The sequence below is a fragment of the Hipposideros armiger genome, unplaced genomic scaffold (genome assembly GCF_001890085.2).
Source record: "Hipposideros armiger isolate ML-2016 unplaced genomic scaffold, ASM189008v1 scaffold_127, whole genome shotgun sequence".
Classification (NCBI taxonomy): Eukaryota; Metazoa; Chordata; class Mammalia; order Chiroptera; family Hipposideridae; genus Hipposideros; species Hipposideros armiger.
In genome coordinates, this window is record NW_017731477.1 from 1,250,849 (window position 1) to 1,264,560 (window position 13,712).

The 13,712-nt window shown below is 33.6% G+C and overlaps 1 protein-coding gene across 2 annotated transcripts in view; it reads left to right on the forward strand.

Moving 5' to 3' along the window:
• Window positions 1-13,712, forward strand: part of DPYD (dihydropyrimidine dehydrogenase) — an 870,205-nt gene that overhangs the window by 89,286 nt on the left and 767,207 nt on the right. For both annotated transcript variants that reach the window (XM_019648865.1, XM_019648864.1), the window contains exon 3: window positions 8,966-9,048. In XM_019648865.1, coding sequence (XP_019504410.1) covers window positions 8,966-9,048 — 83 coding nt within the window. The remainder of the gene's footprint in view (window positions 1-8,965; window positions 9,049-13,712) is intronic.

Here is a 13,712-nt window from a genome sequence, read left to right on the forward strand (position 1 = left end):
TTCAGAATATAGTATGCTGCAGGCTTCCAACCATCTGATATTTGTAATGATCATTAATACATGATTAACATATGGCAGTGATTCTCCCATTGGATGTGGGCAAACTTGCCTGATAACAATTACCTTATTGCATTGGAATTTTATTTTTTGAAAAAGAAGAGTTTTTTTTGTTTGTTTGTTTGTTTTAAGCCTTCATATTCCCAGTGACTAATGTAGTGTCTGGCACCTGTTAGATTCTAAATAAATATTGAATGAATGAATGAATGAATGAATGAATGAATGAATGGTTTTCATTTCTAGCTTGGCAAAGGGATCGACTTTCACATTATATTTTTTATTAGTAATTTGAATACTTGAAGTTCAGCATCATTATCAGACATCAATAGAATTTTGCCAACTATTGAACCTCTTGCTTCTCAAGGTATTGGACAACTGGTCGTATTTGTAACTTTCATTTCCATGTCATCTCGGCCCATTGTAAAATCATTCATTGTGGTATTAAAATGTGAGCATAGACATAGTACCATAGATGGGTTCAGGGCATCCATTCGCCCACTGAAATTGTATATGGTATAATATTTGTATATATACATATGTATATATATATATATATGCATATGTATTGTTTTAAATATTTAATTTTTAAGAGGAAATGTTTGTAATTTTCATTATATTTTCATAGGGAGCTGATGACCAAAAATTTAAAAGTCTTTCTTTATAAATGCTGTATTTATTTTACTTTATTATTCATAAGAGCCACTAGGAAAACATGAAAAATGCACATTTTTCTACCTTATTGCATAAAATCTGCTACATTAAGACTAGGATAGGATTCATGAGTACTCTCCCTGTTCTTCATCTTTATTATTTTCCTCCATTTCCACCATTTATTGAAAACCTTGTATTTGTTTAATATAGTAAGTGATTTCCATATATTGTCTCATTTAATTCTGCTGAAAACGCTAGAAGGTAAGTATATTTCACATAGACTAAACTGAGTTAAGTAACCTGCCTAAACACACCTAGCTAGTAGGTGATGACACTGAGTTGTAAGGCTAGAGCCAAGTCTACTACCTTAGTCTTTTGTTTTTGTTAATCTGAAAAATTTTGACTCATTTCAAAGACATGTTCAGAGGTAATAAACTTGCAGACATCTCTGCACCCGGAGAATTAATTCCTCTTTCTTCTCTGTATTCTCACTAGATTGTGATCAGCTTGGCATCTTGTCTTATTTATCTTTATATCCTTGGAACTTAGTTTGATGCCTGACAAAAATAGATTTTCAAAACTTTTTTCTGAATTGAAATTTAATTGATTAGCTTGAGCTTTTGTTAGTTAATAATTATGAGACTTAGGTTCTAGTAGCTGTGCTGTTAACTGTCTGTGACCTCAATTGTATAGACCTGAGTTTTCTCATTTATTAAAATTAGTTATCTAATTTTTAAAATTTAAGTTAGTAGATAAATCTCACATCCAACCTGTTTAGTTGTAGTTATTGTGATTATTTCATAAAGGAAATTCAATCCTATGGAAATTAAGTCCAACAGTAATTATGAATTTTTTAATTTAATAATATAATTTGCTATCTTTTTTGCTTCTTTCCTGCTTCATTCAGCATATGAATCAGTAGATGTTTGGTTCAATTTGTTATCGTTTGGTTTAGTTTAAGCAATGATAACTCAGTTATCTTATTTCAATTTCTCAGCATCTAGAGATCTCCTAGTGTGTTATTTTGCTCCCATGTTGCTGTTGATATTCTACTCATTTGTTTTATTATATTTTTATACAGTTCTTAACACAGAAGAGATATAAAATCTATCACAGTTGAAACTCTAGACCTTTCCTCAACCCATGGGGATTCACTTGGCAGGAGGCCACCAGAACCAGTTCTTTTTGATGCTTACTTTCTAGTTTCTACCTTAATTGCTGCCAAAATCTGAGCACTTGGGAATTTAATTGCTCATTATATTTGTCACAGTGGTGTCACAGACCCAAAGAAAGACTGTTGCATGCAAAATATTTATGGGTATTAATTTGGCCTAAACATGTGTATATTGGTTTCCTTACTTTTCTGCATTGTAAAGTATAACACATCTAGACAGAAATAAGAATTCTGCAAGAACTTGTGCCCACCCCACTCACCTGACTGGTAAACTGTTATCCATCCAGTATAGTGCCCGAACTAATGATGAACACCTAAAGAAGGACCTATTCAGAACATTAATACATTCACTTTATTCAGTTAACCCTTTTGAAGCTCTCAGTCTCTGGGGGATTTGAGTCTGACTCTGAGGACAGACTACTTGGGTTCAAATCTCTGCTTTGTCCCTTACTAGCTATATGACCTTATGCAAATTATCTTAATCTCCCTGAGCCTATTTCCTCGTTTGTAAAGTAAGGATATCTATGGTTCTTCTGCAGATTGAATGGGTAAACTTCCTAGAAAAGTGTCTAACACAGTAAGCCTTCAGTGTTAGCTAGTTTCCTGTAATTTATCCATATATGCCAAACTATTATAACGTTAACCATGGTTGCTAATATGGATTTCCAGCTTCCTTCTAATTAAAGTAGGGATAATCTTTGCCTGTTGTGGCAAATGAAATGTATGGTCAGCATTAAATTTAATATCGTTTATGTTCTTCTATTTTTCCTGTGTTCTCCCAACTTGCTTGCTCTATGATGTCCAGGTTAGTAGGCCTGCTTTTTTAGTCCAGTGTTTTATTACTAATCACTGATTTTTCTTCTTGTGCTTGCTAATCTGAGGAGTAGTTCATTTATTCTCTCTTTGTGTCCCCTCTTTCCTTTTATTTACCCTCTGCCTTTCCCCTCATTCTTTCCTACAAAACACATCTACCACCTTGCTTCTGCTATGATGGTTGCAGCATTTCCATGCAATTATCTTGACCAGAGGAAATTATGAGGCTCTTAAAAGTTGGAAGTGCAAATTATCACCACAGACAAGGTAATTTTTAACAATTGTTTGGTAGTTTTTTATATCCTGGAAAAAACATTGCCTATGCCTAAAATTGTGTTCTTGGAAAATTCTACCTAACATACAGTATCCACTAGGATGAACAACATATTGATATTTGTTACTTAAACATGAGTTTTTTTTTCTCAGATTCATACTCATGAACTGTGCTGAAATTAGACGTTGATAGGAGGATATTGGCTCCACTTTACATATAGTTGCCCTGAATGTTAGGAAAATATTATTCATAGTAGATATGATAGTGAGTCTGTTTGCCTCTCACCCAATGGGTCTGAGGCTTAATTTTATTTATGGAGAGGATGAACAAATAAAGATTTTAGTTGCTTAGATGTTTATTTCATTATGGTGAAAGGCTAACATTTGTCTGAATTAGAATTCAACTGCTGTATCTTCTCCTTAATACTTTTATAGATTGTTCTAGAAACAAACAAACAAACAAAAAACGTTTATATATCTTGGATTTGATTTCCATTTCAGGACACAGAAGTAATTTTGGTCAAGATAACAATTACATCTTTTGCATCTTTACTGACCAATCAGAGCAGCTCTGTAACAACCAATCAGAATGTATTGCAGAATTGTGTACCTGAATCCTATGTAACTTTACTAACAATTGTCACTCCAATAAAATTTAATTAAAAAAAATTCAAAACCACAAAAAAAACTTTCATGAATTAATTAACAAATAATTAGAGTAGGCAAAAATCTTAATCAGTGAAATATATCTTTAATAGGAAAATTAAGAAATATTTAGGGGCAGCCAGATAGCGCAGTTGGTAAGAGCACAAGCTCTGAAACAGGGCTACTGGTTCGATTCCCACATGGGCCAGTAAGCTGCACCCTCTACAGCTAAGATTGTGAACAACGGCTCAACCTGGAGCTGGCCTGCCATGAGTGAGCGGCCAATAGCAAGCATGAGTGGCTGGTAGCCAGTGTGAGTGGCCGGCAGCCGGCAGCCAGCAAGAGCTGCCGGGAGCCCCTGTGAGTGGCCAGCCTATGGTCAGAGACCCACTGCTTCAGCCGGCTAGAGCGCAATGATCATAATACTAACATGGGCCAGTGAGCTACTGAGAACAATGGCTTGAATCAGAGGTTTGGGTTCGGGGGAGGAGGAGAAAAAAAAAAAAGAGAAGAAATATTTAAAAAGTCAAGTTCTGTTTTATATTAGTTTCTCTTGTTACTAGCACTTATTTTGTTGTATTGTTTTCTGAAAACAGCATATTTGACAGCGAGTATACAAATATTTCAAAAACTTTAAAAATCTTACTTATTTATGAATTATCTTGAAGTAAAAAACCCCATAAACCTATAACTGAAACTTCGGAAGGTAATGAAAAGTATAATTGAAAAAGAAACACCATTGTTTATTTAACATTCTGAGATAATACGAGTTAAACTATTTCATTTCTTATATTTTTTGACTCTGCTTGTTTGTTTTCCAAAATTGTAATCATATCATACATGATATTCAATTTTATAATGTCTTTAAAAAAGTACATGCTGTCATATAAACATTGGCTTGTTAAAATTCTACCTAAACAACATTTGTAATAAATGTATAACATCCTCAGATTTAAAGAGCCCTATTTAACCGTTCCTTTACTGTTGAAAGTTTAAGATTTTTCACCCAATACTTCACTGCCATGAAAATGCTGCAGTAAACATCTATGAGCATAAAACTCGTTTTAGAAATTATCCCTATAAAAATATTCAAAAAGGCACTATAATTTGTAAAGTGAAAAATTTATATTTGTCCCCCCCCGCTTTTTTTTTTTTGGCTTCACTGACAATATTAAAGCAGACAAGAAAGAAAAACTATGCTTTCTACTCTAGAGGCCCTGACTCTGATCTTATTTTTATTCCAGAAGTACTGGAAAAGTATTCTTCAAAGGCCATTTAATCCAAATAATTTAGTGATTCATTTTTGCAATTATAATTGTATAAATGTCATCCTTAAGACTATTCACTATAGAGAGAAAAGGTTCATAATTTCATTAATGAAGTATCAAAAGCTTATCAGGATAAGGAATTGGATTTTTAGTACAGAATTTTAATAAATAACAAAATGTTATTTTATTAGTACTATTGTAGCTGGTAGCTAACATTTACCAAGTTTTTGATACTTTGAATTTCTTTATGTGCATTCTTTAATTTTAACTACAGTGATATGTGATTGCATTATAACTTCTTAAGCAGAACTCAAATTCTCTTCTAAAAGCTTTTTTACCGCAGTATAATTACATAAGGAAAAGTAAATAGATCTTAAGTATTTGATTGCATGATTTCCACAAAATGAATCAAATAGTGTCCTAGAAGACACTCTTGTGCCTCCTGTAGTCACCATCCACCAACTTCCACCATCATGATTATTTTTGTCTATTTTTTTTTTAAGATTTTATTGGAGAATTGGGGGAGAGGAACAGCATTGGGGAATCGGGGAAGGGGAACAGACAAGTTGCTGTCCTTTTGTTCTTCAGTCTAGTTGTGGAGGATGTCACTTCACAGGCCCATGTTGGTATTATCATTGAGCTCTTCCCCGGTGAGGCAGTTGCTTACTGGCCATTGGACTGCCGCTCACTGCAGCTCATAGCAGCTCACGAAAGCTCATGCCAGCTGCTGGCCAGCCCCACTGCAGCCTATGCTGTCGCAGCAATTCACGGCAGCCCAGCTCCAGGTTGCGCTGTTGTTCACCATCTTAGCTGTAGAGGGCGCAGCGTCACTGGCCCAAATGTGGGATCCAAACTGTGGCCCTGCTGGCATCCCAAACTAACTCTTAACCAACGTGCCACTTGGCTGTCCCTATTTTTGTCTATTTTTGAAATAACAGCTTTATTGAGATATAATTCACACGCCATAAAGTTCATTCTTTTAAAGTGTATAATTCAGTAGTTTTTAGTATATTCAGAGTTATGCATCCATCACCACTAATTCAGAACACTTTAGTTTCCCTAAAAAGTAACCCCGTTACTGTTAGCAATCATTCCAGTGTGTCTCCAGCTGCTGCCAAGCACTAATCTCCTTTCTGTCTCTATGGATTTGCCTATACTGCAAATTTCATAGAAGTAGAATCATAAAATGTGACCTTGAGTATCTGGCTTTTTCATTTGGCATAATGTTTTGTTTTCAAGGCTCATCCATGTTGTAATATGTATTAAACTTTGCTTTTTATGGCCAAATAATATTCCATTGTATCAGTATACCACATTTGGTTATCCATTTATCATTTGATTAACTGTTGTTTTTTTCCTACTTTTGTCTTTTATGAATAATGCTGTTATGAACATTTGTGTACAAATATTTATGCAATTACATGTTGCTCTATATGTCTATTCTTGTGCCAGTACCACACTATCTTAATTATTATAGTTTTGTAGTAAGTTTTGAAATCAGGAAGTATGAGTTCTTCAAATTTGCTCTTGTTTTTAAGAATGTTTTCATTATTCTGGGTCCCTTGCAATTTCATATGAAATTTAGGATCATCTTGTCAAAACTTGTAAAAAACAAAGTCAGCTTGGATTTTGACAGGAATTGCATTGAACCTTAGATTAATTTAGGGAGTAGTACCATTTTAGCAATATTAAGTCTTCTAATCCATGAACATAGGATGTCTTTCCACTTATTTTGTTCTTTATTATTATAATTATTATAATTATTATTATTATTATTATTTTGGTGATGGTTTGTTCTTTGTAGTGCACAAGTCTTATGCTTCTTTCGTTAAATTTATTTGGAAGTATTTTATTCTTTTTTGTGCTCATAAATGGAATTACCTTATTTTCACTTTTGGATTATTCATTGTAGCTTTGTTTATTTTTGAACTTCATGTAAGTGGAACAATTTTGCTATGTGTACTTTTGTGTGTCACTTTTTTGGCTCAGTACTGTGTCTGTGAGATGCATCTATATTACCTCACGAGCTATAGTTTGTTTATTCTCTATGTAGCTTCCCAATGTATTGATATACTAATATTTATATATTCCATCTCGATGTGCATTTGATTTGTTTCCAGTTTTGAGCTATTTTGAGTAGTGGTACTATTAAAATTCTGGTAAAAGACTTTAGGTGAAAATATTATACATTTGTTCTGGGTGTATTCCGAGGTGTGAATATTTGCTTTGAAAGTGCTGGCAAATCACTTCACAAAGTGGTTGCAACAATTTAAATTTCCATCAGCAGTTCTTCAGTTGTTTTTTATACTAAAAACAAAACAAAACAAAACACTTTGTGTAATCTATCTTTTTCATTTTAGGCATTTCCAAAGTGTGTAGTGGTACCTTGTTTAAATTTGCATCTTCCTCATGACTAATGATGTGGAGCATGTTTTTCTTGTTTTTTTAATTGGCTATGTGGGTATTCTCTTTTCCATAGTGTTTATATAAGTCTTTTGCTCATTGAGTTATCTGTTTTTTTCATATTTATTTATGGGAGTTTTAAATTTATTATGGATGTAAGTAATTTAAATGGTGTGATACTGGCACAGTATAGGAAATTGAGCAGTTAGCCATAATGGACTCTAGAAACAGACCCCATGTACAATGTGACTTACTTTATGGGAAGATGATTCTGAATTACAGTGGGGAAAATGATCTTTTTAATAAATAGTACCAATTTAATTGATTACCTATATGGTGTGATTTCCTAACTTACACCACATATAAATATCATTCCCAGATAGACTGCGCATCTAAATGTGAAATGTAAAATAATAAAGCTTTGTGAAAAGATATAGGAAGATCTACTCATAACCTTGAGAGAGTCAAAAGTTTGTTAAATAGGACACAAGCACTAAACATAAATTTAAGCAATAATAAATTGGGCCTCATTAAAAATAAGAAGTTCTCTTCATGAAAAGACACTCCTAAAAAAGTGAAAAGACAAAGGGCATGAGATGCTGTTTCCAATTTACATATCTAAAAGAGGACTGTTATTCACAAGTCAAATGATTTAAGATTTTTTTGGGGGTAATTTTTATTGTAAAAGTATATAAATAGGTGTTTGCCTTAATTTGGCTGACTTAAAAATCGAGGTAAATATAGTAGTATGTATACCCATAGGTTTTAAATAAATCAATTCTTACACATTGGAAATTATTAATCTAGATTCTGTAATTTTCTAAAATGCAGCATATTATTTACAATTTGAGACTAGAAAGAACACATTAAGATTTAAAATTTTATTTAGTTTTTCTGTTTGTGAACTAAAACAGTAAGCTTATATATTTTATTACTTAAGTACTACTAAATTCTACATGAAATTTAAAGTGCCAAAGATTCATATGGATTTTTTTAGTCTAAAATTATGTTTTCAGACTTACTAGAGTCATGTAAAATTAAGTTAGTTTTAAGTAAAAAATAGTTAAAATTGTCGTAAAATAAATAAAACTTTTAGAAAATTTAGTCCATTGATGCTAAGAACCTGATATGTCAATTATAAGAAATGTGTGTGTGTTTAAAATTGTTAACATTATGTATACAATTGTTATTTAAAGATGTTATAAAATTTTGATTCCAAAATGTTGGAACTTTTATTATTATATTATACCTGGGCTCTATCTTTTCATCTAAGTAAATGCTAATTTATTTAGAATTAAGTATTTATCATACACAGTTTATTGTGATTTCAAACTTTATTGACTTTCTCTTTTGAATTTAAATTGGCTTTGATATACTCAAGATTATTTCAGAAAACTGATTTTGATTCTCCCAAACTAGATGAGAAATATTCATTTCTTCTATTTTCCCAATTTTGGAAAACTGGTAAAAAGACTACTGTGACAGCTGTATCATAAGACGTTTTTATTTTGTTATTGTTGAAATCACACTGTCATTTTTAATGAATCCTACCCAATTAAAGTGGTTGCATATATTTCATGAGTCCATAATCTATGTAATCAATTATATTTTTACATAATTGCATAGATATAATTTTATCTCAGGATATTGGCGGATTAATGCATTTTTTAATATGTTGCAGAATTGTGAGAAACTAGAGAATAATTTTGATGACATCAAGCACACGACTCTTGGTGAGAGAGGAGCTCTCAGAGAAGCAATGAGGTAAGTCTGAGTCACCATAGCAACAGTCACAGATGTGGTAAAGAAAAAGTCATTCTTCATTATTGGGGGAACAAATGAGTTCATTGCCACCATTCAGCTCTGTTCTCTAAGGTATTAATTTGTCAGTGGAGAGACTTCCCTTGAGGCTGTACTTTGGTTTTGAAGCTGCATAAATGTTAAGCCTCAGTGCACAGTAAAAAATGTAAATGTTTAATTTGTTACTTAAAATGCTTAAGGGGTGTCTTGTTTTATATTTATACTAAAATGTGTGATTGAATGGAAATATTGTTCATCTAAATTCTGTCTGTATATAAAAAAATAAACAGTACAATGGTGGTTTAACTGAGTAGTATTTCCTCCTAATTAATATTTAATTAAAAAAGAGGCACTTACAATTTCATATTATGTTAGATTTTATAGGATTATATCATCATATTTTTAAACTGATTTACATCTTCACACTATTATAGAGCACATAGAATTTTTTCAAAGAAAGAAGCCTGTAATAAGCCTGATGTTTTTTTCTTTTTTTGCATTTTAACATTATTATTTATGAATACTTCTCTGGATTTCTTCTCAAACTTGATGCCTTTTTAATAACTTTTAGAAAGCAATCTTTAAATGTATCTGATCAGCATCAGGGAAGGCTTTTTACTAGACATTAAACATGTGTGAGGAATCAACTCGTCATTGTTACACCTATAAAACAATAACAAATGATATTAACTTAAAAACCCTGAGTTGAACCTTTGAGTGGGATAATTTCCTATATCATGGTGCAGAAATAGTATATTTACCTTTATTTAGCCTATGAAATTAAAATTGATATATATCTCTGATTAATGCTAATTTTTTTTTTAGGATCTTAAATCAATACTGAAAACATTTTAAATAAAAGAAAGGATAAACCTATGCGGTTTCCTAGAAGGATAGTTTGAATACAATTTTGTTATTGCTAGCACACTGCTACCATATACTTTAGTTTAGAAGCTGCTCTCATTCAGGAACCTCCCTTTTACCATGCAAGCAGCAGGGGAAAGTAATTAAATTTAATAGAAGCTACCCTCATTTTGAAGCCACTTCTATTTAAAACCACAGGGGGAGGTAATTAAATTTAATGGAAACAGTAGCTTCTACACAAAGATACATGGTACTTCTGTATAGATGATTATGATGTCACAAAAAGAGGAATAATATATTACTAGTACAGAGAAATTACCAGATGGAGCAAGTGAGCCTATTTTATTGTTGATGTCTTTACTAATAAAAAAAAAAGAGGGGAAAAATAAAACTGAGCACACAATAGAGAATTTGTATCTATCAAATGCAATCAGACAGTCTCAGAAAGTTAAAGTTATTGATAGTAGTAGTAAATTAAAAATAAAGTGTAAAGTATATTGTGGAAAAAGTCAATGCAGAAATTATGAATGAACTTCTATTTTTCAGTGTAGTCTTTATCCTCTGTTTAAAACTACCAGTTATAAATTGAACACATCATTTTTGTATATGCCTATTATAATAATTTTGAATATATTAAGCACGCACACCAATATTTATTTAGAAAACTAGTTATTCTTTGCATTTTTGTATCTATTCAGTTTAAAGTAAATGCATAGACATGCAGGAAGATGAAGAGAATAAAAGAATTGAAGGCCAAATACACAGAAAGAATTGCAAAGGGACAATATGAATGAAAGTGGATGTGAGAGGAACTGTAATGAACAGGGAAAGAACACATAGTTAGTACAGAGAATTTGTCATCAAGAAAAAGCAAATTGAATTATGGGAGAAATGTGTATGAAGAGATTATTAAACTCTGCCAAATTTTTTAATAGTTGCCATTTTGAAAAATACCAGGATATTCTGCTTTTTAAAAAGTAGAAATGAACTAATGAGAAAAACAAGTATTACTCAGTTGGAGTAACCTCTCTAGCACCATGCTATGAGATAAAACAGTAGTCGCCTAGATAATTTCAATCAGCAGTTAATTATATGGCTGTGTCATATACTTTGTTTACATAGCTTGCATATATTACACACATCTATACAGGCATATTATTGGTAATGTTTACATTCACTAAACATAATTAAATAATTTAATAACTAAAAGCATTTAACGTTTTAGTATACTGTGGGCCTGGCACTTCCTTCTGTTTTTTGTTTTTTCTTTTCTGCATTTAGAAAATTCAGCAGGATCTCATTCTTTTATATGTGAGATTATGGAAACATACACAAAAAGTTATAATGCTATGTGACTAATAGAGTAAGAGAAAAATGCACGAAGGGGCAAAAATTAATTGTTCTCTCATGTATGACCAATTTTTGCCTTACGTGAAGGGTGTCTAGATCAGAGAAAACCATGGAGAGGCTGAGAAAGACGGCCAGTTTGCAGGTAGAGGGAACAGTTTGGGGCAAAGGTATGGAGGTGGGCAGGTGCCAGATGGATTTCACGAACAGTAAGTGGTCTGATGTAAAGCAGAATTTTTAAACCTTTTTTGAATATGCGTTTTCCTGCAAAAGTCACATAGTCAGAGTTTTATAGGCAATAATATCTCTCCTTAGATGCCAAGAATCCTTGGGTTGAAATGGAGCAGTAGGAGGTTGGCAAAGATAACGAGAGCAAGTCAGAATCGCAGAGTGTGAGAGGGGACAGTGGGAGACAGGTGTGGATGATTTGCCAAAAATCTCAGGGGCTGGTCTCAGGAGCCTTGTTGGAAATGTGTGTGTTACCATATTCTAGAGGCCAGTTACCTAACATCTAGTTTTCCATGATAAAAAATTTCAGTTGTTTCAGGGAGTCATTGTGGTTTTTAGGAAAGGGGTGATGAGATTAGATATAAAAACTATGAAGACAGTTTTATAGCTCTGTAAAATTCTAGTAGGGGAAGAAGATACATTGTAGGGATGGATAAAGTCAATCATTTATTTAATAAACATTTATTGGTTTTCTGTAATAGATCAGATAATGGGGTTACAGATATGAATGAGACACAGTCCCTGCCCTTAAGGAGCTGACAATCCAGTTGAGGAGACAGGTACAAAGATCAAATGCTTGATATCAAGACTCAGACCCCCAGTACTGGATTCTTTTTGCTGGTCCCAGAACTCCACGGTCGCCTTCTGATGGACACGGGCGGGGCATAGCTTGCCTGTGGGAGAGGACAATTCCCTCACTAGCTTAGTCTCCGTGGCAGCCCTCGGATGGCTCAGGCACCCACCGTGGTGCTCTGCTCCAGAGTATGTCTAGCCTGGAGAAGCTGGAGCGGACGGAACTGGACTGAATCTGAAGACTGACCTTTTGTCGCTGCTGTTTTGGGGAACTTTTCTCCAAGTCAAGTATACCTCCTTGTTTATTAAGGTGCTCTTATTTGTATGAGCTTAGAACACAGAAGAGAGGATTCTGCCCTTGCTTGGTTCTCTGCCACCTCATCCAGTCCCCCTTCTTGGCTAGCCTTCGCCATGCAGTCTTGAACCCGTTCAGTCAGGATCTCACCCATGGATCGTTTCAGATACCTCCCGTGCTTCCTCCAGCCCCCCCAGTCCTGTAGCTGGCTATATGACAAGGACACAGGGCTACAGCCCACTCTAAGATGTGCTGGCTACATAAAGCAGGTATTTGATTAGGTTTTAGCCATAATCAGGGTGGAGAAAAAAATAATTCTCAAGTTTGTTTTTACGCCAGAGTGGAGAATTCAGTGGGGGGAGTGAGAGAGCTAGAGAGATCAGTGACCCTACAGAGATAAAGGGAGGAGGATGTCAAGGTCACCAGAGGGGAGTGTGTTTGAGAACTTTAGAAATATTTAGAACATAAGTCTGAGGTGACTTTGTGACTTAATAGTCTCAATAAATCATAAACCTGATTTAATCTGTGCTGCTCTGTTTAAAAGCTTTTAAAGTTTTCTTCTGCTTTTGGAATAAAATTAATTTATTTGTGTGTCCTAGTAGATAGTAAATCCCATGAGGGCAGGAAGATTGCTATTTTGCTTCTCCTTTGTATTCCTACCCTTACCATACTATTAGCATATAGTACGTGTTAGGAATTATTTTTTGAATTATTGATAAAGGTAAAGGTAAGAGGAAGACTTCCCAAGGGCAAGTCAAATGTTTTTATTTTGAGTATTTGGGAATGCATTAATTGAGATAGGGAAAGAGAAAAAAGAAGAGGATTAAGGAAAAAGATTTTGGTTTTCACATGAATTTGCAATAGGCAGAAGGAAAATAATATACAACAGTTCAGCAAAAAGACTAGGGGTCAATGTGCCAATTTGGGACTTGTTAGCATTTCAATATGTGTAGCCATAGAAAAGCATATGATTTCTAAGAATAATGCAGCGAAACAGGAAGGAGACACTAACCAGATGCCTAAGAAAATATTGGGCTTAGAAAAATGTGCATCAGAGGCAAATGTTATTTTGAGATTAAAAAATTTTAAAAAACCTTCTCCAACAGAGTCAGTGGGGACTGTAATATGGTGTGTCCAAGAAGAAAAGGGTGGGTGTCTTCTTGCCCAGTGTTCTGTGGCTCATGGACATGTTTAGAGCAGTGTTGCCCAGTGGAACTTTCTGCTATGATAGAAATGTTCTACGAAGGTCTGACAATTAAGTTTGTGAACTTGTTGCAATGATGTTGCTAACCTTTTTTTTTTAAGATTTTTTTTTGGGGGG